The 24469-nt window shown below is 39.7% G+C and overlaps 2 protein-coding genes across 2 annotated transcripts; both read left to right on the top strand.

The window, feature by feature from the left end:
* The first annotated feature begins 2628 nt into the window (after window positions 1-2628).
* Window positions 2629-15349, top strand: prr5a (proline rich 5a (renal)). The gene is made up of 9 exons (XM_063000055.1): window positions 2629-2639; window positions 6029-6148; window positions 6315-6395; window positions 10955-11003; window positions 11098-11155; window positions 11283-11374; window positions 13116-13256; window positions 13341-13479; window positions 14818-15349. Exons 1-9 carry the CDS (start codon window positions 2629-2631, stop codon window positions 15342-15344), a joined length of 1218 nt encoding a protein of 405 aa, XP_062856125.1. The 3' UTR covers window positions 15345-15349.
* A 3319-nt stretch (window positions 15350-18668) lies between these two features.
* On the top strand, window positions 18669-20706 carry fbxl14a (F-box and leucine-rich repeat protein 14a). The gene has a single exon (XM_063000054.1). It carries the CDS (start codon window positions 19048-19050, stop codon window positions 20248-20250), a length of 1203 nt encoding a protein of 400 aa, XP_062856124.1. The 5' UTR covers window positions 18669-19047; the 3' UTR covers window positions 20251-20706.
* Window positions 20707-24469: the final 3763 nt, after the last annotated feature.

The following is a 24469-nucleotide window of genomic DNA, read 5'->3' as shown; positions in this document are numbered from 1 at the left end:
CATGCCCTGCCCAGGTTTATTCTCTCCCTGCACCCAGTGTTCCAGAATTATCACAGAATTAATAAACCATATATGAATGTCATTATTTTTAATCTCATTACAGCACTGTAAAAAAGTATTTGCCCCCTTTCTGATTTTTTTTTCCTTTTTTGCACATTTATTATACGTAATTGCTTTTTTGATGGTTTAAATTATTTTTATTCAAGCTAAACTCAAGCTATTTGTCATTCAAGCTAGTTAAAAGTGGGTCAAAAGTTCTTTAATTGTTTCTTTAATATGATGGTTTGCATATTTTTTTGCTAAGGCTGGCACTACGAGTTATTGCGTTTAAGGTGGCAATGATTATTAACAGAGAGCCAGTTGGTTTTGAATATTTGTATTTTAACAATTTGTTTAATTATTTATTAGGATTTAAATATCAAGTTACGGGTTACAAATGATTCATCCGTTCAACTACAATGTCAAACACTGTCATGGTCATTTCTGTATATCCAATTTCATTGACTGTGGGAAGAAACCAGAGCTCCCAGAGGAAACTCACACAGAAACTCCACCTGGGAATCATACCCAGGACCTTCTCGCTGGGAAGTGACAGTGCTACCCACCGTGGCAATCCCGAAAGCATTTAAGTGTGCAATATTCACAACAGAAGACATCAATAAGGAAGCAAATACTTTTCACCATACTATAAGAAGTACTCATATATGTAAACACATTTTATTTTGGTCTCTAGGAGCTTGATTCCAAATGAAACCGGGAGTCTGCCTCTGATCTGTTTAAATAAAAATGCTGGAAGATTTGAGTGGGACACACACCAGACCAGGCATTCTAAAAACAGGCTCGTTCAGCTTCTCAGCCCTGGCATTCTTACCACACTGCCTTCACATGGACACCAGCACTCATCCCATCAGGAGGTAAGATGACTTATGATCTCTTAGCTCAGATAGAACAGAATCATGGGCATGGCAAGTACTTTTATTAAACAAAAGAGGTTTCTAAGTGTATTTGATTATCATTTCATAGCAGAAAAACAAAAAAATATATAACATCAATCAGTCATGTCTCTGCCATGTTCTGCTACATCACGGCTGTGTCAACTAAAGAGATTTCCGCATTTCAACAATGATAAATCAATAACCTAATGTAAGAACCAATGTAAGAATAATTCTCGACCCAGCTCCTGGCCTTTTGTATTGTGGCTTGGCCTGCCTTGCCAGTGCTTTAGGGGATTGTTACAAATAGCTTGAGCACTCTGGATAGACAGGAGAGCACAAACACACATTCATCAGTGAAATGTTTAACCTGCAAGTCCTGTTTGTTATAGATGATTCTTGCATTCACAGCTGCCTCTGTGAGCTTAAGCAATAGACATACTTGCACATCCTTTCCCAGTTAGTTCTTCTGAAATCTAACATTGCTCACTTTCCACATGCTGACCAAACCCATATACTATTGAGGAAGGTTACAGGGAGGTTAGCAGATTTAAATATTACACAAATTGACGTCTAATCTTCTTCTTTTTGCAGATAGTTAGAAGGAAAGGAAAATACACTATATGGTCAAAAGAATGAGCTGGTTAGACATCCCAATTTAAAAACAAATGGTATTAAAATAGAGTGACCTCTGTGTGACCTTTCAGCTATAACAACAGCCACTTTTTTGGGGACAATAACTTCTTACAAGACTTTGAAGTATGTCTGTTGCAATTCGTGCCCATTCAGTCACAGGAGCATTTGTATGGCTGGGTAGTGAATGTTGGTCAAGAAAGCCTTAGTTGATGTTCCAGTTCATTCCAGAGCTGTTCAGTGAGGCTGAGATCAGGGCTCTGTGCAGACCACTGGAGTTTCTTTAAACCAAGCTTTGTGCACATGTAGGAACAGGAAAGTGCTTTCACTAAGCTGTTGCTGCAAGGTTGGAAGCTTATAGTTTATTTTATATAATTGATTTACCACTTAGCAAGAATGCAGCAGCATTTCTGCATTTACATGATGTTTTGTTTTATCTGTGTAATAGAATTCTCCGGATTCCCAAATTCTTTTCACATAATTATGTACAGTAGATGGTGATAGACCTAAATTATTTGCAATCTTGCATTGAGAAATGTTCTCAATGATTGACTATTTTTTTTATATGGTTTGGAACTAAATGTTGAGCCATGACCCATCTTTTCTTGTATCCTCTTTATATACCCAATCATGATAACTCACCTGTTACCAAATAATTAATTTCTATGTTTTGGCTCATCAGTGCATATCATATATGCTGCATGGTTATGCTTTTTTAAATCACAAATTGAAATGGTTTTGTTATATGTGCTATATTGTTTAGTTAAAGTATGAGGTGCCCCTTAAAAACTTGATGAAAACTGCATAAGTAATTTGGTAGTCTAAGACCATTTAAATGATTAGTGGGGCGGCACGGTGGGTAGCACTGTCGCCTCACAGCAAGAAGGTCCATGGTTTGATCCCCAGGTGGGGCGGTGCAGGTCCTTTCTGTGCAGACTTTGCATGTTCTCCCCGTGGCTGCGTGGGTTTCCTCCAGGAGCTCCGGTTTCCTCCCACAGTCCAAAAACATGCAGTCAGGTTAATTGGAGATACTAAATTGCTCTATAAGTGAATAGGTGTGTGTATGTGTGTCTGCCCTGCGATGGACTGACCCATTGAAAAGCTGGGCTCCAGCACCCCCCTGCGACCCTGATTGAATAAGCAGTTAAGAAAGGGAGTGAAACGATTAGTGACCCTTCTAGCATTTTAAACTACTAGCACTACTAGCCATGGCTGGATTACTGACCGGGCCAGTGGGGCCAGCGCCCAGGGGCCCTCGAGGTTAGGGGGCCCTAGCCATGCTTTTGGGGCCCCTAGACTTCTACAGAAGTCGTTCACCATGGGCCCTTGATGCTCTAGGGATTGCCAGGCAAGCCACTGTACTTGCTGACCCTACAAGGGGAGGGGGGGGGTGCCGCCGATCGAGTGTTGCTCCACCAAGGGGGAGGGGGTGTGGCGGTAGCAGTGCCTATCATATGCAACCGAGAACTGGTTCACCAAGGGGAGGGGGGCGTGGTGCGAGGAGGGACGCAGAGATGAAGTGCCTTTCAATACATTGTAGACTGGGGCAACCCAATATTTTGAACACTTTTAAAGGGTGCCGTGACTGAGCAAAGGTTGAGAAACTCTGGTTTAATGTATTAATCTATTTATGTTTTTGGAGGGGGCCCTGGGCAACTCTTTGCCCAGGGGCCCAGACTATCCTTAATCCGTCCTTGCTACTAGCCTGTCATATATATCTTTACCCTTGTCTTTCATGCACCTGGTTGTGGTTAAAACTCCTTGTATCACAATCGGCTCCTTAAACAGCTACATGCTTGGATTGCATACATGATAGAACCTACAATCTGCATATAAATGTCTTCGAAATATAAATAATTAGTCACTTTCGTATTTAGAGCCTCTATTTTCAGTGTTTATTTGAACTAAAATGTGCAGACTGTAAAATCCCTGATCAGAATTAAACAGAGCAAAATTAGCTCTTACATTACCCTGCTTTTTCTCTGTTAGCCTGCTATTACATCACACTGTACTTATTCTTCTAGTATTTGTAAAATGAACTGCAGGAGCATATTTCCTCATGCTTTATGCAACAAGTAAATGGGTCACAGAGCTTCATATGTGGGTCAAAGATAAACTGAAGGTTGCTTAGTTTACAGATTTTTTTCTTTCTGCTGCTGTCGTATTTGACTCCACATACCTGATAAGTGCACCTCCCAAACGCAACCCCCCACCCCCACCCCTTTCCAGGCATAGCCAATCATATCTGTGTAGATACCTGATTATCTGGTAGCACCTCTGTGAGTCAAACTGCACCACCCATTTGCCCATTTTACAGAAATGATTAACATGCATAATTGCATAATTAATGCATAATTATATATTTTTAATATACTTTAATTCTAAAATACTTTTCTTTTGCTCTCTCTTTTCTGTCTTGGTAAGTATAGTAAAATAATGTTAACGGGCAAATAAAAATGCAAGTGAACATTTTTCAGATGTAGTAATTTATTAACTGGGATTAATTTTTTGTCATTTAAAACACCACTAATTTAAATACCCTCTTCAAATGTGTGCATGTTGCCTGTTGAGTTAAATGCCAAAAATGTGTCTGTAAGCATACATAAATATATATTTAAAATGAACTCGATATGGCAAAAAAGGACTCAGACAAAGAATAACAAGCACTTTGTTGTAAAACAACTATTGTCAGCAAGTTCAGCTATGAGGCAGTTACGGTTAGACATAATGAGCTTTTTTCAGGCTTGTGTTTCACTTTTTTGTCCTGGCAAGCAATTTTCAAATTTAAGGTTACAAGTCTGATGGACTTGCAGTTTAGAAATTCTACTTATATTCTTAACAGGATTAATGTCTGGAAATTGGGGGTTAGAGACCTTGATTTATTTGGGGGCATCTAGTCAAAACGTCTAGTTTTTTTCTGATAAGATAAGATTTTGTGTAGGGTGTAGGAATAGATTTAATTGCAATGCAGCGCTGTTTGTTGCTTTTTGTTTACTGTGTAACTGTTGTTCCTGCTGTTTTCAGGCCATTGTGTGACTCTTTTTGACCAAATGCTGGTTCTTTCATTAGTCTGAGAGCACACTGTAGAGTCTAGCGTGATCCACCAGTCTTTTTTCCATAAACTTTCCACTTGTACCGACAGGGGTGTTTAAGGTGTTTGCTTTGGTTCTGTGGCTTTTCTAAGTGTTATTCAAACATTTTGTCTGTATAGAAAGTAAACAACCCTTCACTGTTAACCTGATTGCTAGTGGCTGGATGAACATTAGTGATCAAATACTCCCCCTAGTATTAAATACCCCCCCCCCCCCCCCCCCCCCCCCACACACACACACAACGTTTTACTTCTATATACAGTACTATGTAATTGTTCTATGGCTTGTATGCTATTTACTAAATGGTCAAATTTTAATGACCACTTTTAATTATTCAGTTCAAATGTGTCAGCCATATAAGTGCACCTCCTAAACTCTAGGCTCCTCCCCTTTTCAGGCATAGCCAATCATATCCGTGTAGATACCGGATCATCCGGTAGCACCTCTGTGAGTCAAACTGCACCACCCAAAAGCCCATTTTACAGAAATGATTAACATGCATAGTTGCATAATTAATGCATAATTATATTTTTAATTAAGTGCTATTCAAACATTTTGTCTCTTTAGAAATTAAAAAACCCTTCACTGCCAACCTGATTGCTGGATGAACATTAGTGATCAAATACTCCCCCTAGTATTAAAACCCCCCCACACACAACGTTTTACTTGTATATACAGTACGATGTAATTGTTAGATGGCTTGTATGCTACGTATTTACTAAATGGCCAAAAGATTTTAATCACCACTTTTAATTATTCATTTCAAATGTTTCAGCCACACCCAGTGCCACTGTGCACAAAGTGAGATCCATAAAGACACGTTTTGATCAGTTTGGTGTGTAGGCATTCTGACGGCCAGCACAGAGCCGTGACCTTAACACCACCGAATAATTTTCAGATTAATTGAAAGATTTATTGTGAGTCAGGCCTTCTCAACCAACAACCAACAAAGTCTAAGCTTACATCTAAGCTTAATGCTTTTTTAAGTGAATGCGTACAAATTCCCATGGGTCAGACTAGATCACACTAAAATCTTGTGGAAAGCCTTCACAGTAAAGTAGAGGCTGTTGGAGCTGCATTGAGCTGCATTGGGCAACTCCATATTAAAGCCATTGGCTTTAGAATATCTGACATGCTCATGGTCAGGTGTTCACATACTTTTGGCCACACAGCCTATGTAACACTTGTATGTGTAAATGGAAGGATGTTTCCATTAAAACATTTTATGTTAAAGGGAACTTGATGCCATTAGCCTCCACTTTCACTTCCCCTCCTTACTTTTCTCCTCCCTCCTCCCTGTCATTCTGGGTCATGTTTACTCCTTGTTACTTGAACTTAGCTCGGACAAACTGTTCTGTTTCTCTTTCACATTACCATGAGGACTCTGTACCGGCTGAAGCTGGTAAGCTCCCCGAACCTGAGTCAGCAAGGAAAGAACGAGAAGTCGTCTCTGGAGGAACGAGGATCAGGGCCAAACGCCACTTGGAACAGGTGACCTTCACTCTGAATGTTCTAATATGTAACCTGCATGTTTTTATTCTTGAATCGGTTATACAATAGCAGGTGTAATTCCACACTTAAACACTTAAAGGTGTATTAAAAGTGCATCTAGGATATAATAATAATAAATTCTGTTCTGATTCTATTTTTATTGTAGCATTCACAATGCAGTTATTGGAGTTTTCCAGAAGAAGGGTTTAGCTGATAATGAGCTCTATACACTCAATGAAGGTGTGAGGTGAGTCATATTAGTTCTACTTTCCATTTGTTTTATACTTAATAGCATTCAAATCAGATTGTGGTTTAAATGCACTTTCTTTTACTAGTTTAAATAATAAAAAATGTAGGGCGCTCCATTGGTGCAGCTGTAAAACATGCTAGCACACCAGAGCTGACATTTCATTTCAAGCTGATAATGAAGTATGGTGCGCAACTCTCTGTGCACGATACAGATCTCCACATCTTGTGCAGGGAAAAAGAAGCGGACCTGCTACTGCACACATACCAGAGGGGGTGTGTGTTAGTCACAGCCCTCCTCTGTCAGGAGTGGAAATTAGCAGCAGTAGATGAAACAATGGCCAACTGCTATATTGCTTATACAAATTGATATATTGTTATGATGCTTTTACAATGTATTTACATCAGTTTACATCAATTTCATTTGCATTTTAATTTTGATTTACAACCCACGTTACACAATGCAATGTCATATGAAACAGGAAAATATAAACATAAATTTATTTGACAGATTGTGCCGTTGACGCAGACAAGGACGAGGCAACAGGAATCGTATTTATGCTCTTTTATTAAACCGGGCGGAGCAGGAGTCTACTCCAAAACTGACTTACACCAAACATTGGGCTAGACCAAACAAAAACAACACAATACAACTAAATGGTAGTTTGCAACAAGTGCACAAAACATGACGCAACCTAAAGCAAACGTTGCACAGAACCACACTGGTCACTGTTTATAATTCTAAGCACCCTTATTTACACCTTTCAGTCAGTGGCACTATGCATCCTGGGAAACATCGCTCCCACTGACTTTTTTCTCATTTTCTTTTTATGCATTTTTACCCCCTTTTCTCCTAATTTATCATAGCCAGTCCGCTGCTGGGGACCCCGATGGCATCCAAAGAGGGTGTATATTCGCCTGACACACACTTTCTCTGACGTGTACGCCTTTCTTATTCACCCATACTTTGATGGATTTGTGCATGGGTGTGTAAGCCACGCCCTGATTTCTGCGCTCCTTCACTTTCTGTACAGACACCCTGGGCAACCAAGGTCCTTACACAGCGTTAATAACCCCACTCCTTAGTCCAGTCTTTTCCACCCAGCAGACTTGAAGCCAATTTTGTTGCTGCAGGCATTATCCAATTATGCCTGCTAGAGAGCGCCCAGCCGACTGGTAGCAGAGCTGTGATTCGAACCCGGGAGCTCAAAATCTCGGTGTTGGTGTGCTAGCGTATTATCTTGAGATTAAATTCTGAAATTGAATTCAATATGCATTAGTAATTACATTTAATTTATATGTCATTGATTTAATATAAATCTATGAAAATTATTGCAAACTGTTAAATCATTCACTTTTTTTCCAGAGTAAATCTTGGTCACCAATCCACACAAAATGTAACGTCAGCAGCTGTGGTAATGAACGGTATTTAGCTGTGCCGCACAAATACTACAGTCCTGTGCAACAGTTTGGATCCCTGGTCGAATTCTATGTTGTGTTGAGTAATGTTGTTGAGTAAAAAATGAGTCAATACAAAAAAAAAAAAAGGTAAATATGTACGTAATCCATGAAACAAGAAAATAATTAGAATAATAAGAACAATAAAATCAGACAAGCCTTCAAAAACATTTCATAACAGTTGTGCATGTGACTGTCAGGTATACAGTGTATCACAAAAGTGAGTACACCCCTCACATTGCTGCAGATATTTAAGTATATCTTTAATTGGGACAACACTGACAAAATGACACTTTGACACAATGAAAAGTAGTCTGTGTGCAGCTTATATAACAGTGTAAATTTATTCTTCCCTCAAAATAACTCAATATACAGCCATTAATGTCTAAACCACCGGCAACAAAAGTGAGTACACCCCTTAGTGAAAGTTCCTGAAGTGTCAATATTTTGTGTGGCCACCATTATTTCCCAGAACTGCCTTAACTCTCCTGGGCATGGAGTTTACCAGAGCTTCACAGGTTGCCACTGGAATGCTTTTCCACTCCTCCATGACGACATCACAGAGCTGGCGGATATTCGAGACTTTGCGCTCCTCCACCTTCCGCTTGAGGATGCCCCAAAGATGTTCTATTGGGTTTAGGTCTGGAGACATGCTTGGCCAGTCCATCACCTTTACCCTCAGCCTCTTCAATAAAGCAGTGGTCGTCTTAGAGGTGTGTTTGGGGTCATTATCATGCTGGAACACTGCCCTGCGACCCAGTTTCCGGAGGGAGGGGATCATGCTCTGCTTCAGTATTTCACAGTACATATTGGAGTTCATGTGTCCCTCAATGAAATGTAACTCCCCAACACCTGCTGCACTCATGCAGCCCCAGACCATGGCATTCCCACCACCATGCTTGACTGTAGGCATGACACACTTATCTTTGTACTCCTCACCTGATTGCCGCCACACATGCTTGAGACCATCTGAACCAAACAAATTAATCTTGGTCTCATCAGACCATAGGACATGGTTCCAGTAATCCATGTCCTTTGTTGACATGTCTTCAGCAAACTGTTTGCGGGCTTTCTTGTGTAGAGACTTCAGAAGAGGCTTCCTTCTGGGGTGACAGCCATGCAGACCAATTTGATGTAGTGTGCGGCGTATGGTCTGAGCACTGACAGGCTGACCCCCCACCTTTTCAATCTCTGCAGCAACGCTGACAGCACTCCTGCGCCTATCTTTCAAAGACAGCAGTTGGATGTGACGCTGAGCACGTGCACTCAGCTTCTTTGGACGACCAACGCGAGGTCTTTTCTGAGTGGACTCTGCTCTTTTAAAACGTTGGATGATCTTGGCCACTGTGCTGCAGCTCAGTTTCAGGGTGTTGGCCATCTTCTTGTAGCCTTGGCCATCTTCATGTAGCGCAACAATTCGTCTTTTAAGATCCTCAGAGAGTTCTTTGCCATGAGGTGCCATGTTGGAACTTTCAGTGACCAGTATGAGAGAGTGTGAGAGCTGTACTACTAAATTGAACACACCTGCTCCCTATGCACACCTGAGACCTAGTAACACTAACAAATCACATGACATTTTGGAGGGAAAATGACAAGCAGTGCTCAATTTGGACATTTAGGGGTGTAGTCTCTTAGGGGTGTACTCACTTTTGTTGCCGGTGGTTTAGACATTAATGGCTGTATATTGAGTTATTTTGAGGGAAGAATAAATTTACACTGTTATATAAGCTGCACACAGACTACTTTTCATTGTGTCAAAGTGTCATTTTGTCAGTGTTGTCCCATGAAAAGATATACTTAAATATCTGCAGAAATGTGAGGGGTGTACTCACTTTTGTGATACACTGTATATTAAATGTTGGGCTGATGGTTATTTGTGTGTTGAATGCAGCAGATATGATCAGCATAAAGACTGGGTGTCTTTGATAACGACCAAATCATTATGACCAGACGAGTGTTGAAGTGACGTCTGGTACAAAACAACAAAAGAGCTCCTGTAGCTCAGGTGCAGATCATTTTAATATTGGTATTTGTGAATGTGTCACAACATGCAGTGCATCAAACCCTTCTGTGTATGAGGCTGTGATCAGGCATAACATCATCCTTGTTTCTACACACACTGTCCATTTTATCAGCTCCACTTACCATATAGAAGCACTTTGTAGTTCTACAATTACTGACTGTAGTCCATCAGCTTCTCTAAATACTTTTTAGCCTGCTTTCACCCTGTTCTTCAATGGTCAGGGCCCCCACAGGACCACCACAGAGCAGGTATTATTTGGGTGGTGGGTCATTCTCAGCACTGTAGTGACACTGAGATGGTGGTGGTGCGTTAGTGTGTGTTGTGCTGGTATGAGTGGATTAGACACAGAAATGCTGATGGAGTTTTTAAACACCTCACTGTCACTGCTGGACTGAGAATAGTCCACCAACCAAAAACATTTAGCCAACAGCGTCCTGTGACCACTGATGACGAAGACGACCAACTCAAACAGCAGCAATAGATGAGCGATTGTCTCGGACTTTACATCTACAAGGTGGACCAACTAGGTTGGAGTGTCTAATAGAGTGGACAGTGAGTGGACATGGTATTTAAAAACTCCAGCAGCGCTGCTGTGTCTGATCCCCTCATACCAGCACAACACACACTAACACACTACTACGGTCAGTAATTGTAGAACTACAAAGTGCTTCTATATGGTAAGTGAAGCTGATAAAATGGACAGTGAGAGTAGAAACAAGGAGGTGGTTTTAATGTTATGGCTGATTGGTGTATAAGGCTGTGTACTCGCGTGTCTGTCAAAGTGCCCTTGCTAACTCCTGTTTAGTGTCAAAAGCACCTACAACATTCTCACATTAAAGCTGGAAATCGGAGCAATAGCGGGTCGACTAACGCTGTTTTCTTTCAGATCATGTGGACAGCCGGGCACAAGTGCAGCGTTTACTTTGTACTGTGCTGATTTGTGCTGTTGCACAACTCCTAATAGCCACAGTTAATAAAAAGGGCAAATAAAAGAATATACATTACAAAATACCACAGTTATCAGCTTGTCTTATGCATCGCATTTAATCACATGGCCTGTTTTTTTTTTTTTTATCCAGGCAGCTACTGAAGACTGAATTGGGCTCTTTTTTCACGGAGTACCTGCAGGTACGGCGGCATGGTGAAGCATGTTTGAGACAATGTTCTTATTCAGTAAATCATTCAACAGCTCTCATCACCTTCTCCTTGCTTCTTTATTCAGAACCAGCTGTTAACCAAAGGCATGGTCATTCTGAGAGACAAGATACGATTCTATGAAGGTAATCAAATTAAATCCTATAGACATGCCACCCCTTGTAATAACACACTTCATTATTGTAATGAACTTATTCACATGAAATGTAAATAGAAGAATTTGTGTTATCAACACCTAGTATTTTGTTGCAGGTCAGAAATTACTTGACTCTTTGGCTGAGACCTGGGACTTTTTCTTTTGTGATGTCCTGTCCATGCTACAAGCCATCTTCCACCCAGTACAGGTAGTCTAATCCACTCCATCTGCTCTGTTTCTATCTGGTCCACTTCTTTCTATAATCTAAACTATTATCAAATGCTTACAGTATTTTATGTATTTATTAGGATTTTAATGTCACGTTTTACACACTTTGGTTACATACATGACAGGACAGGTAATTACTGGTTACACAAGATTCATCAGTTCAAGTCTTTAATGTCAAACACAGTCACAGACAATTTTGTGTCTCCAATTCACCTCTATGGGAGACTATGGGGAAAAAAACCGAAGCTCCCAGAGGAAACCCACACAGACACGGGGAGAACATGCAAACTCCACACAGCCATAACAAAAATGTAACAGAGTTCCTTACAAGCTGTGAGACATCACACACTATATGGCAACAAGTATCTGGACACCTGACCATGAGCTTGTTGAATATCCTAATCCAACACCAAGAGGTCTTTTCACAAGACATTGGAGTGTGTCTGTTGGAATTTGTGCCCCTTTGTGCCACACTTCAGTGTCTATGCAGTCAAACAACATGAAGTAAAAGGAAACCCTCCCATTAAACAGTTCAAGCTACACAGCAGAAGCACACGCTCTACAAATGGCGATAACATACATTGAACGATCAGATTTACAAAAAACACTAATCTGCACACTCTCTCAGTCCTGCCTCCAAGAAATGGAAACACTATCACTCCATCATCCAATCCTGAACGAAATACAAAAAAAACTAAAAGAACTCCACAATCAGAATTATGACATCAGACTGTGCTGGATCCCAGGACACCTGCGGCATTGAGGGAAATGAAAAAGTGGATCGTTTAGCAAAAGAAACAACAGGAGGAAAAGCTGTAAACTGCAAACTCCCCCCATCAGATCTAAAACAAACAATCACTACCTATATTACAAATATGTGGCAAAAAGAGTGGGAAAAGCAAAAACAACAAACTTTACAACATCCACCCCAACATACAAACACGACCACAACTACCGACTGGGAAGAGATTGGAACAGACGACATATATAAGATGTCGTATTGGGCACGCTCGCCTAACACATACACACCTGGTGAAGGGAGAACGGCCACCGATATGTGAACAATGCAATACACAAATAACCATTGAACATGTATTGACAAAGTGTACTAAATATAACATAGAACGACAAAGACTTGCAATGCCAAATACAATGACTGAAATTTTTAACAAAACCAAAACAGAGACACTGATCAATTTTTTGAAAAATACAGGACTGATAGTACACATCTAGAACTAAACACAGAAAGGACAGTAGACAAAGAACATTAATAAATAAACTGTACAACTGTTAGGTACCTATCCTGCCATGAGAATAACCAATGTGTAAACATGGCGTTAAACAACAAACAAACAAACAAACATTCAGTGTCTATGCACTTGTGGTTTGTTATTCTACACTACAGTCAGTTGGATGATCAGACTCTCTAGTAGACCAGGGTAAAATTATAATAATTAAATAAAGAATGTTAACAGGCACATAAACATTAAATGAACTTGTACACAAACACATCTAATGGAGGCTTTATGTTATATCCTGTAAAGCACAGTGGGACCAGATTGCCACCATTATATTAATTAAGTATATTTCGTTTTGTGTTTTGTTTTGATGCATTGTTTGTGTTGTCTGGGTCAAGGTAGAAACCATAGACAAAATGTGAGTACTGTCTAAAATTTGGTTAGATTGCTGTTGTTGACATAACACTATATTGTACCACTCAGGGCAAAGAGCCATCGGTTCGCCAGTTGGCTCTGCTGCTCTTCAGGAACACTATTACGCTGAACATGAAGCTTGACGAGGCTCTGTCACGACCACGTGCCCGTGTCCCCCCCTCCATTGTCCAAATGCTTCTTGTCCTACAGGTACAAAACAGACAGAAACCCCTTACTGTTGTGCATGTATTTTTTTTTCTGCAACCTGGTCAGTGAATATGCTGTGTGATACAGGGTGTCCATGAATCGCAAGGTGTGACAGAGGAATATCTAAAACTGGAGTCGCTCCTGCAGAAGGTGGTTTCGCCTTACCTTGGTACGCATGGCCTGTGTGCACACGACTGTGACGCTGCCCACTGCTCCTGTGTTATCGGTGAGAACTTGGCTTGTGTCAATATGTGACATTACGTTTTAAACTTTGTATCAAAGTGACATTGTCATATATGAACCAAACATGTGTAATGATTGCTGTCTGACTGGCAACATTTTACTAGAAAATAAACCTCAGCAGGTTTAATAAAGACTTCCTTTAGCTGCTTCATTAACTTATATCAAGCTGTGCGCATGACATTTGGTTCTCAAAATCATCTAAGACTTTTTTAGATTAGATTGAGGCACAGGAACACTGTAAAATATTAAAGGTTTATATTCTATTAAACATGGATAATATATGAATGCTTGTTTAAATGAAAAAAAATCTACAATATGATTGAAGCTTGAAACTTGAAACTATAGGCCTACACACGTGTAAAAAATACCTTTTTGATTCTTAACCATGTGGAAGTGTGAGCTGCCACAGCCTTGTAATTGGGGCAATCTAAACCAAATGCATCCAGTTGATGTAGAAATGGGAGACATTCCTGCACCAGGTAGTTACATTACTTCATACATGCATATTGTGGCCAGCAACACCAACATTTACCCCATCAGAAAGAATTAACTGTAGTAAAAAAAATTATACCATAAATATACAGTCTTAGGCCAAAACATTAGGACCACCCTTATATGTGCAGTCAAAAAGGCTTTGAGTTGCCAGGACATGGACTCCACAAGACATCTGAAGGTACCAAGACGTTACAGTGCATCTTGTTGCCATCTTTTCTGAGGGTAAACAATGAACCCAAACCAGCTGTCCACATATTCATGGACAGGATATGTCTGACCAGGCAACTTTCTTCCATTGCTCTGATGTCCAGATCTGATACCAATAAAGACTGTCAAATCTTGTACTGACCCACAGAAGGGCTACTATGGTTCATATTGTAGAGATTTTGATGCTAAACTTTATTGTTAAATTTTATTCATACGAAGTGTCATTGATATCAGAGGACATGAAGGCTATGGCGTCTGGTACGGACCAACAGAGGAGCTGCAGAAGTCGGAACTAATCATCGAAGCGTCGGAGGAAGGATGTCTGATCCAATAAATACTGTTTTCTCATAGTTCATATGGGCGGCCGGACATTGGCATAATTTACCCGGTGAAAAGATGTCATCATGATGCACTGAATGACGACTCACCTCACAATATAAAGAAGTTAAAGAACCAGCTGGTAACATCCTCGTGCCAGATAGCTGAGATTACCCTAAAGGGGAGTTCATGCCTCAGGGGCTTAACGCTGTGTAGACAGCATTGGGCAGGTGGTCAGAACGTTTTGGCTCGTTTGTGATCATGTATTATGATAACAGTGTAAAACTCTGTACTGTTACAGAAACACGCTGGAGCTGGACCAAGCCTGCTGAAATCCTTGCCACCAACTCGGTGGTGCGCTCCAAGAGCTACAACATCCCCATGCTCACGCCCGTGGCAGAGTATGACTCTGAGGTAGGCTCGGTGGGTAGCGTAGGAATCCGACGGCACTCAGCCTGCGAGGTCTCCTCCTGTATAGAGAAGCCAGGCTACCCACTTTCAAACAGCATAGAGACAAGCTCTACACCCAGACTGTCTCTGGAAAACTCTCACGAGCTAACCCTACCCACAGCGAAACGAGCCGCCGGGCCACAGCCGGCACTTATCCTACCCTCCATCTTCATCCAGAACTCTACAGGACCTTTACACACCCAGACGTCTATGTCTGAGACTGATAAAACCCTGTCTTCACCCACGAGCTGCTCTTCCAGCCCAGAAACTATCGTCATGCAGGGCGTGGACTCGATGGAGTCCGATCAGGATGGGATTTTCATCGACTTTTCCCACTGTCGCTCAGAGTCTTTCGGCACAGGCAGAAAGACGAGCTGATTTCAATACGCTCCACTTTTCTTCTACAAGCTGTGAATGTTATTTTAGATTGGTTCAAGACACTATATATTACCACGTGCCAAAACAACATTTTCACATTGATTGCCAAACTTTTTTGAAGGGTTAAATTATTATAACAACATTGTATTTAAAAGGAACTTTCACAATGCACAGTACAGGATTGCCTTCTCTGCCAAGGACATGTTTAATCTTTCATTTTTTGTCACAATACTCTGCGTTTGTTACATATTATCACAAAATGCACACTTTGCATTCCAACTCCTCATCTGGCCTTAATTTGGAAACCAATCATTTTTAAAATATTGCCTTTATACAGTTGCAGTCAGAATTTTACATACACACATAGGTGACATGTAGCTGCTCTGGTAGTCTTTTCTTTTTTTCTTTTAAGACTAAATGAACAAATGCTTGGAAAATATATGAAGTCATTTCATAGACTTAAGTGTGATTTTTCTAAAGGTCCTGCTGGGTCAAAAAAATACAGCAACTTGATGTAAAATGGCATTTTGACTTGGTTGTGGTTATTATTGACTACAGCTGGTGAATTTGTATGTCCATATAAATAGGGCTTGTTTGATGGCACTCTTAAAAACAAACAAAAAAGTCCCCCTGTGCTGGGAAAGACTTTCCCCCAATTAATAGATATAATCCAAGAACCACTACCAACGTGTCTACTACAAATTAGAAGCTGCTAGTACATTGGTTAAGCTGTTCTAGTGAAGCGAGCTTTACATTGCCATGGGCTTAAAGACCTCCATCCATGCTCCGAAATGTGGCACCTTAAACCTTAACTGCAGTTCATTGCCGGGACAAGACCATAACAATGTAAAGCTTGCTGATTGAGAACAATATCTAGTCTCTAGCAATATTACTATTGTGAAAGTATAAGGCCACTGCACAATGGTAAATGACATTATAGAACTTTCTACATCACCATATTAACAATTAAAGTTTCACTATGTAAATATCTGACCAGTTGTAGAAATCCTGAAACCCCAGGACTGCCATGACGTGTATGCCATTACAGTAATATTCAAATCTTTGACTTTATCCGTATACATACTGTGGATGTATTTTTTACATTTCTTACAAAGTTTCTACTTTGTTTTTGTATGTTGTTACATAAATGTTAAAAAGTTCTGCTTGGACAGTTTATCGTTCAGGTAAAAAGCATGAAGTTGTTCTGCTCTGCTAATTAAATGGTGTTTTCTGACTTTTATGAGATTTTATAACTAGCATAGCATTAGGGAATTAGTAAACATACACTAAGTAGATTTATTTTTAAAATATTACCTCAGTCTTGACTCAAAGAAGGTGGAAAAACACCCTGGAGATGATGCAGGTCTATGGCAGAGCATTACAAAATCACCCACCCATACTCACTCATACTTACGAACAGGACTGGGCCAAATAATTATAACTGAAAACGTATGAACACACTCTCAACATTCTTAACTGTGCTTATTAATGTATTACATAAAAATACATACATGTATTTAGTACTTTTAAAGCTGAAATAATTAATATACAGATCAGTTTATAATATACATTAACACAAATTGGTATAGCCAACTCTAATTATTCTGCAAACTAAATAAAAAATCTAAACTAAGCATACTTATCTAAATAAGGCACAAAAATAAATCAGATTGCCTATTAGCACTGAATAATATTTGTAATATGCAAAATGAACTAATTGTAAAAGAATTAAAAACAATAATAATTATCGATGTACTCGCTTGCATTGTATTTGGTAACAACTAAGTAATTTTGGATAGAATGTAATTTCTGACACATTGACTGACATTTTATACTGTGAATGCTTCTAATGTTGACTAAGGTGATAATGATCATATATATTAACATAGAACACAAACATACTTTAATCATGATGCTGTAACATTTAACTTTATTGCAAATATGTAGTTTTGTATTGGATTCAAAATGTGATTTAGCGTTAGAACAGTTTCCCTGATCACATCTTTCTTGATTTGTAAATCATTGTATGGCTTTTTGAAAATATGGAACTCAATTTTGATTGTAAATAGCTGATTTGTTTAAATTTTTATAGGAAAAATGATGGACACTTTAGGTCACATATGAAGTCCTCGTAAGGTCTAACATTTTATAGGATTGTGTAAAAATTTTAATTTTACATTTTTAAGTACTGTGTTAGTGTGGAAGTTCTTAAACTAGCTTTTACATTTTAACAATGTAGTTTGTTTTTATATATGCTCTTTGTTGGTATCTGTGTGATTCTGGTTAATTTTGTATTATGTGATATAGAATTTGTTTAGCTTTTTTCTTAAACAAGCAATGTAAACAAGCCAGTTCGACACTGTCTTTCAAATGTTGTTTTCTTGGCCTTGTTTTACACTTGCTTTGATCACATTGTGTTAAATCTTTTGTTTTCCACTTTGTTTGCTCCTTTAACATTTGCATTTAGTGTGAATATAAAGTGAATTTGTTACAATATGAAATGTGCTATTTTGTAGTCAGTGTGGGATGATTTAGGATTGAGCTGATTTGAGATGTCTACCTGTTAATTCTGTAAGGCCGGAAGCAGTTTTATTAATTAATTTATTTACAATTTGTAGAATTAGTTTTTTCTTTGTATAATATGTGCGTTTTATTTTAGTCATAGAGCTTTTTCGATAAATTAAAACATATTTTGAGGTTTGAAAAGCAGAGAAAGATGGCCGAAAATGATAATTCGTTGAGTCCTCTCAAATGCCTATTTAGAAGTGCACTAGTAGTGTCTAGTGAATTATTTTATGCAGTGTGTATTGTTTTGTTTGAAACTCTGGTTTAATTGCCCACAAAATATGTTTTTTAAATGTTATTTTTTTCGAGCACAAAATTCTGACGCTTTATGTTGCGTCCTAAGTGCAGCCCTTAAATAAGTGCACTAAGTAGGGAGTGAAATGCATTCATTTGTAGCCGGTAGCACTATTATAGACAGCATGCAGCGTTTTTGATAAAAACGGCCAATAAAATAAGCTTGTTTTTATTTTTATCTTATAGTTTGCTGAACATTTAGTTTTTTGTAACATAAACAATAAACACTTTTAACTATGAGTTTTGTGTTTTTATTGAGATAAATACACTCGCTGAGGCAGACAAAGGCTGCCGGAAGTGAGACGTTAAAGGTTGCGTTACAAATGCAGCCATGTTAAATAGAAAGTGCACTTGGTAGGGCGTAATACCCATTATGTGAAAGCCTGTGTTGTGCCCTATTATAGGAGGTGTTAAGTGATTTGGAATGGAATCTAGGTGAAGCCATAATGGCCGGGAAGTATCTGTGTTAATTCCGCATTGCCAAAAGCGGTTTGTTTTTTTTATATGTTTAAGTTAAATGTAGTAGTTTTTATGCCGGGTTTGAATAGTAAAATTGTTTTATAAAACACTTTTGCAGCATTTGGTGGAAACAAACTGGACTTTTTAAAAGCGGCCTGTGTAACAGTGGTAACGCTAGCTTGTTTGTTAGCTTAGCTAGCTTTACCGACGTTGACTGGATACTTCGGGAATCAAATGTTATCACGTCTGTATGGATCCACTATAGCAACTGCGCCAAGATGAGTGATTTATAAATCCAAAAAGGACTGAACTTTATTGGTGATGTTTAAATGCTTTGGCTGAATAACTTTACTATTAGGTGGAGTAGACGTTAAGTTTGGCTGAAATGGAGACCCACGTTTCAAGCCTCTTTCCAGAAATCTTGGCCATGATTTTCAGTTATCTGGATGTTAAAGGTAAAGGCCGAGTTGCGCAGGTTTGCGTGGCCTGGAGAGATGCATCTTACCACAAATCAGTGTGGAGAGGCGTGGAAGCCAAACTACATCTCAGAAGAGCAAACCCGTCCTTGTTTCCCAGTCTACAGAGCCGAGGAATCAAAAAAGTCCAGATCCTGAGTCTCAGGCGCAGTCTAAGTTATGTTATTCAGGGCATGCCAAACATCGAGAGCCTCAACCTGAGTGGATGCTACAATTTAACAGACAATGGACTTGGTCATGCTTTTGTGCAGGACATTCCTTGCTTGAAGATCCTTAACCTCAGCCTCTGTAAGCAGATAACAGATTCCAGCCTTGGACGAATTGCCCAGTATCTGAAGAACCTGGAGTTCCTGGAGCTTGGTGGATGCAGCAACATCACCAACACCGGTTTGCTCCTAATTGCATGGGGCTTGCACAGACTCAAAAGTCTGAATCTGCGCAGCTGCCGACACGTCTCTGATGTGGGCATCGGGCATCTGGCAGGGATGACTCGCAGTGCTGCTGAGGGCTGCCTCGGCTTGGAGAATCTCACCTTACAGGACTGTCAAAAACTTACAGATTTGTCCTTAAAGCACATCTCCAAGGGGCTAAGCAAGCTGAAAGTTCTGAATCTGAGCTTCTGTGGAGGAATCTCGGATGCTGGCATGATTCATCTGTCCAACATGACTCAACTTTGGACATTGAACTTGCGCTCCTGCGATAACATCAGCGATACAGGCATCATGCATCTGTCCATGGGGTCACTTCGACTGTTCGGATTAGATGTCTCGTTCTGCGACAAAGTGGGAGACCAGAGCTTGGCCTACATCGCCCAGGGACTCTACCAGCTAAAGTCACTCTCACTCTGCTCCTGCCACATCAGCGACGATGGCATCAACAGGATGGTGCGGCAGATGCACAAGTTGAAGACGCTTAACATCGGGCAGTGTGTGCGCATCACGGACAAGGGCTTAGAGCTCATTGCTGATCATCTGACCCAGCTGACCGGAATCGACCTGTATGGCTGCACCAAAATCACCAAAAGGGGACTGGAGCGGATAACACAGCTTCCGTGCCTTAAAGTGTTGAACTTGGGGCTTTGGGAAATGACTGAGGGGGAACGAGTTAGGTGATGCCTGATCAAGCATCATCACTTTTGACTTTTTGCTACCTCACATGATTTTGTCACCATGTCTTTATTGTAAAATATGAAGAAATGTTTAGTAGTTGAGTGTTACGCAATAAGATCGCTGAACACCCTTCAGTTAAATTGTTTAATAGCATATATTTTGAAATGCTCTTTTAATAGTAAGTTGATAGTCTTAATTGTTTTAGGGCGTTTTAAGGAGCAGTTCAGAAATAGCTTACCTTTATTATACAGACAAAACATTTTGTCAATGCCTTAAAGTATTAGCCTCATCCTGAGAGCGTTATTAATGCTCTTATGATTATGGATCAGTGTTTAAAGTAAACAGTTTTATCATGTTTTTTTTTTTAAAAACAAGACGTTTATCATTCCTTCTTATTAAGCTGAACTTATGCAATTTAAAGCTTTGTAGAAAAAAAAGAATATACAGTCAATTTATTGGTAAGAAAACATTTGGAAGTCTATTTTCCTATGCTATATAATTAAATTTGTTTTTGAAATGGCATGCTTATTTTTTTATATATAAATATATAATATAATAATAATCCAGAATAATCCAGCATCTACAAAATGTAACTACTTTATGATTTATTGCAAACATCTTAAGACTGACATCAAGAATACTGACTTTTATCAATTTGGTGTGGATTGAACAAGATAAATATTCAAGCATTATTAGCTAAGAAAAATGGTAATCATGGTAAGTATCACTGTCTTCCAGTGCCAGACTTTTTCAGAACTTTGGCACAATAATGAGTGAAAACAAAAAAATATATAAGCTAGTTTATGTCTCATAAAGGCAGAGTTGATTAAAAATAGCTGCTTTTGCCGCTCAGGTGGCGCAGCGGTAAAAAGAAACGCGCTGCAACCAGGGCTGGATTCTGAGAACGTGGTATCGAATCCAGCCTTGCTTTACCGGTTCGAAGCTGAGTGGCTATATGAGCAACGATTGGCCGGTTGCTCATGTGGGGGGTGGGACAAGGAACCGGATGTGGGTCTCTCTCTGTCAGAATGCGATTGCGTTCTCTGCCGGCTGATTGGAGGCGCTTACACAGAGATGGGAGAGGGTGCCCTTAGGGTGTGTCTCTCCGCATGCAACGCTAGGTGGCGCCAAACTCGTCAATGTGTGGGTGGCAAAGATGCATCTGGCTGCTGCTCGTGTTTCGGAGGGGATACGGGTTAGCTTCAATCACCTCCGTCAGGGCAGGGTTCGGCATAGACAGAGAGGAAGCACGATGCTAATTGAACAATTGGATGCGCTAAAAGGGGAGAAAAAGGGGTAAAAATTTATTTTAAAAAAATTAAAAATAGCTGCTTTTCAAATCGCACCGACAGTATAGTTACACAGCATGTAGCACTTAAATGTAAAGGATGCAGCAAAAATCAACGACTATTAAAAGCTTCCATGGTTTAAAAATCACAATATAACACATTAGTTAAGTGTAAGGTTGTGTCCTGAGAGTGTGGGGAAACTTAAAATGCTGTAAATTTATTTTAGGATTAAAAAGAAGCTTAAGAAACACTGTACAGGAGGTTAAAGTGAATAATAGTGGTGTGTCAGCAGTGTGCTAATGAGATGTTAGTCAGATTGAACAGATACTAAAGATAATGGCAGATTAGTTATAAAAATATGAACATGATCTTTCTTGTTTAGTGGTGCATGTTAATCCATAATTTAGGTTGCAAAAGGTTCGACAGTGCTTTGAAATATTTTTGCAAAAACTGAAATATGGATTTAAATAATGAACATGATAAACTCCTTTGGCATTAAACAAGGGTATGTTGTTGAAATTATAGTGAAGCTTGATCTCAGGACAGTTTATAGCATGTTCAAGATTACAGACAGTCCTGCAACACTTCTCATTACTTAGCTGTTTTAATCCATGATAGATTTGAAAGCTTAGTCCTTTGCATGATAGTAGCTTCCGAAGCAGATTAGTGGAGAGTACACAAAAGTAAACCAATGACAAGCTCTGTCAGCAGAGGTAAATGAAAAAAAGAAAAACATGTCCGGTTCACCGGGAAACAAAACAAAAAACATAGCCAATCATGTCTGTGTATGCCCAGCCGGCCAACAACACCACTGGGATTCATATATAGTAGCCCTCTCTTTCTCTGTGGGAATAAGTGTCCAATAAGTCAAGAAAGCAGTGGTGAGCTAGAGTAGTGTAATGGTAAGATCAAATACCAGTTTAAATCCTGTGGTGACCCCTATGAGCATGAGCAGCCAAAAGGAATAATTCAGTCAAATGATCATTGTTGAGGTCAGCCACTGACATAACAAAAAGGCCTAGCTCACAATCATTGCTCCAAATCAACCTAAATGTGTAAAACTGGCTTAGGGTCAAGTGCAGGTCACCAGAGTTCACCCACACTCGTTAAATCATGTTTTATGGACTTTGCTTTGTGCACTTTTGGGCACAGGAACAGGAAAGAGCCTTTCACAAACTCTTGCCACAAAGTTGGAAGCATAATGTGTCTTTTCACGATTTTCTCAGTAAAAAAAAAAACAGCATAATCTAGAGAAACAGAAATTATGTTGGAAACACTGGAGTATTCATTTAATTCTTGTCACACCCATACACACCCATTCTTGTTAAACCTTTGCAAACCATACAAGTTAAACATGCATTTTAGTGAATCGTGCCAGAACTGTTTTATCTTTCACTGTAAAAAAAGGATCTCATTAAAAAAGCAATCCAGGCATGAGAATGTGCTGGTTCTGCAACACTTGTGTGAGCTCAGATTAGCTGTGAACATGGTGCCATGTTTACAAAGGTAAGGCTTAACATTAAAACCACCTCCTTGTTTCTACACTCACTGTCCAGTTTATCAGCTCCACTTACCATATAGAAGCACTTTGTAGTTCTACAATTACTGACTGTAGTCCATCTGTTTCTCTACATACCTTTCTAGCCTGCTTTCACCCTGTTCTTCAATGGTCAGGACCACCCCAGATTAGGTATTATTTAGGTGGTGGATCATTCTCAGCACTGCAGTGACACTGACATGGTGGTGGTGTGTGTTGTGCTGGTATGAGTGGATCAGACACAGCAATGCTGCTGGAGTTTTTAAATACCGTGTCCACTTACTGTCCACTCTATTAGACACTCCTACCTAGTTGGTCCACGTAGATGTAAAGTCAGAGACGATCGCTCATCTATTGCTGCTGTTTGAGTTGGTCATCTTCTAGACCCTCATCAGTGGTCACAGGACGCTGCCTACGAGGCGCTGTTGGTTGGATATTTTTTGTTGGTGGACTATTCTTAGTCCAACAGTGACAGTGAGGTATTTAAAAACTCCATCAGCATTGCTGTGTCTGATCCACTCATACCAGTACAACACACACTAACACACCACCACCATGTCAGTGTCACTGCAGTGCTGAGAATGATCCACCACCTAAATAATACCTGCTCTGTAGTGGTCCTGACCATTGAAGAACAGCATGAATGGGGGCCAACAAAGCATGCAGAGAAACAAATGGACTACAGTCAGTAATTGTAGAACTACAAAGTGCTCCTATATGGTAAATGAAGCCAGTGTAGAAACGAGGTGGTTTTAATGTTATGGCTGATCGGTGTATTGTGTGAACATGGACATTTCATATTTTTGTGGTGGTTTACAAGCCAGTTTGTTTATGAATGTCAATGATATTTACAGTCTGCAACAGGTTATGGGTCTTATGCAACAGTGTTGGGTTTTATTTATCTATTTCATGTCATCACATGTTAAACAGTTAAATATTCACTGCATCATTGCATTGTTTTAATACATGTAACATGCAAATCCGCTCCACTTGCACCATTTCAACACTTTAAATTCACGCCAGTCCAGCTGCCAGAGCTGTGCAGGTGTTAAGCTCTTTTCTGCTCTTGGTGGATTTGGTCTCTGGTGCACATAAACAACATTAATACTTTTGTGGTGGGTTTGGGTTTGGGTTCCAGTTCATTACAAATAAGCAGGCCACTGGAGTTTCTTTAAACCAAGTTGTCTTCTTGTCGTTATAGAGCTTGCTTTGTGCACAGGGGCACAGACATGCTGGAACAGGAAAGGGCCTTCCAAAAACTGTTGGTGCAAAGTTCGAAGCATATAATGTCCTTTATATAATTGATTTATTACACCTGAAACACATACATTTATTTGGGGTATTCAAATACGTATATATTAATATTAATATCCAATACTTGTATTAATATAGTCCA

This window comes from Trichomycterus rosablanca, chromosome 8 (assembly GCF_030014385.1).
Source record: "Trichomycterus rosablanca isolate fTriRos1 chromosome 8, fTriRos1.hap1, whole genome shotgun sequence".
In the NCBI taxonomy this organism is placed as follows: Eukaryota; Metazoa; Chordata; class Actinopteri; order Siluriformes; family Trichomycteridae; genus Trichomycterus; species Trichomycterus rosablanca.
Note: the sequence above shows the minus strand (reverse complement) of the source record. Positions and strands in the feature narration are given on the sequence as shown.

Coding starts and splice junctions, on each gene's coding strand:
- prr5a (XM_063000055.1), top strand. Junction 11,004..11,097: donor TTTTCACGGAGTACCTGCAG/GTACGGCGGCAT, acceptor TTCTTTATTCAG/AACCAGCTGTTAACCAAAGG. Junction 11,375..13,115: donor CCATCTTCCACCCAGTACAG/GTAGTCTAATCC, acceptor TGTACCACTCAG/GGCAAAGAGCCATCGGTTCG.
- fbxl14a (XM_063000054.1), top strand. CDS start 19,048: ATGGAGACCCACGTTTCAAGCCTCTTTCCAGAAATCTTGGCCATGATT.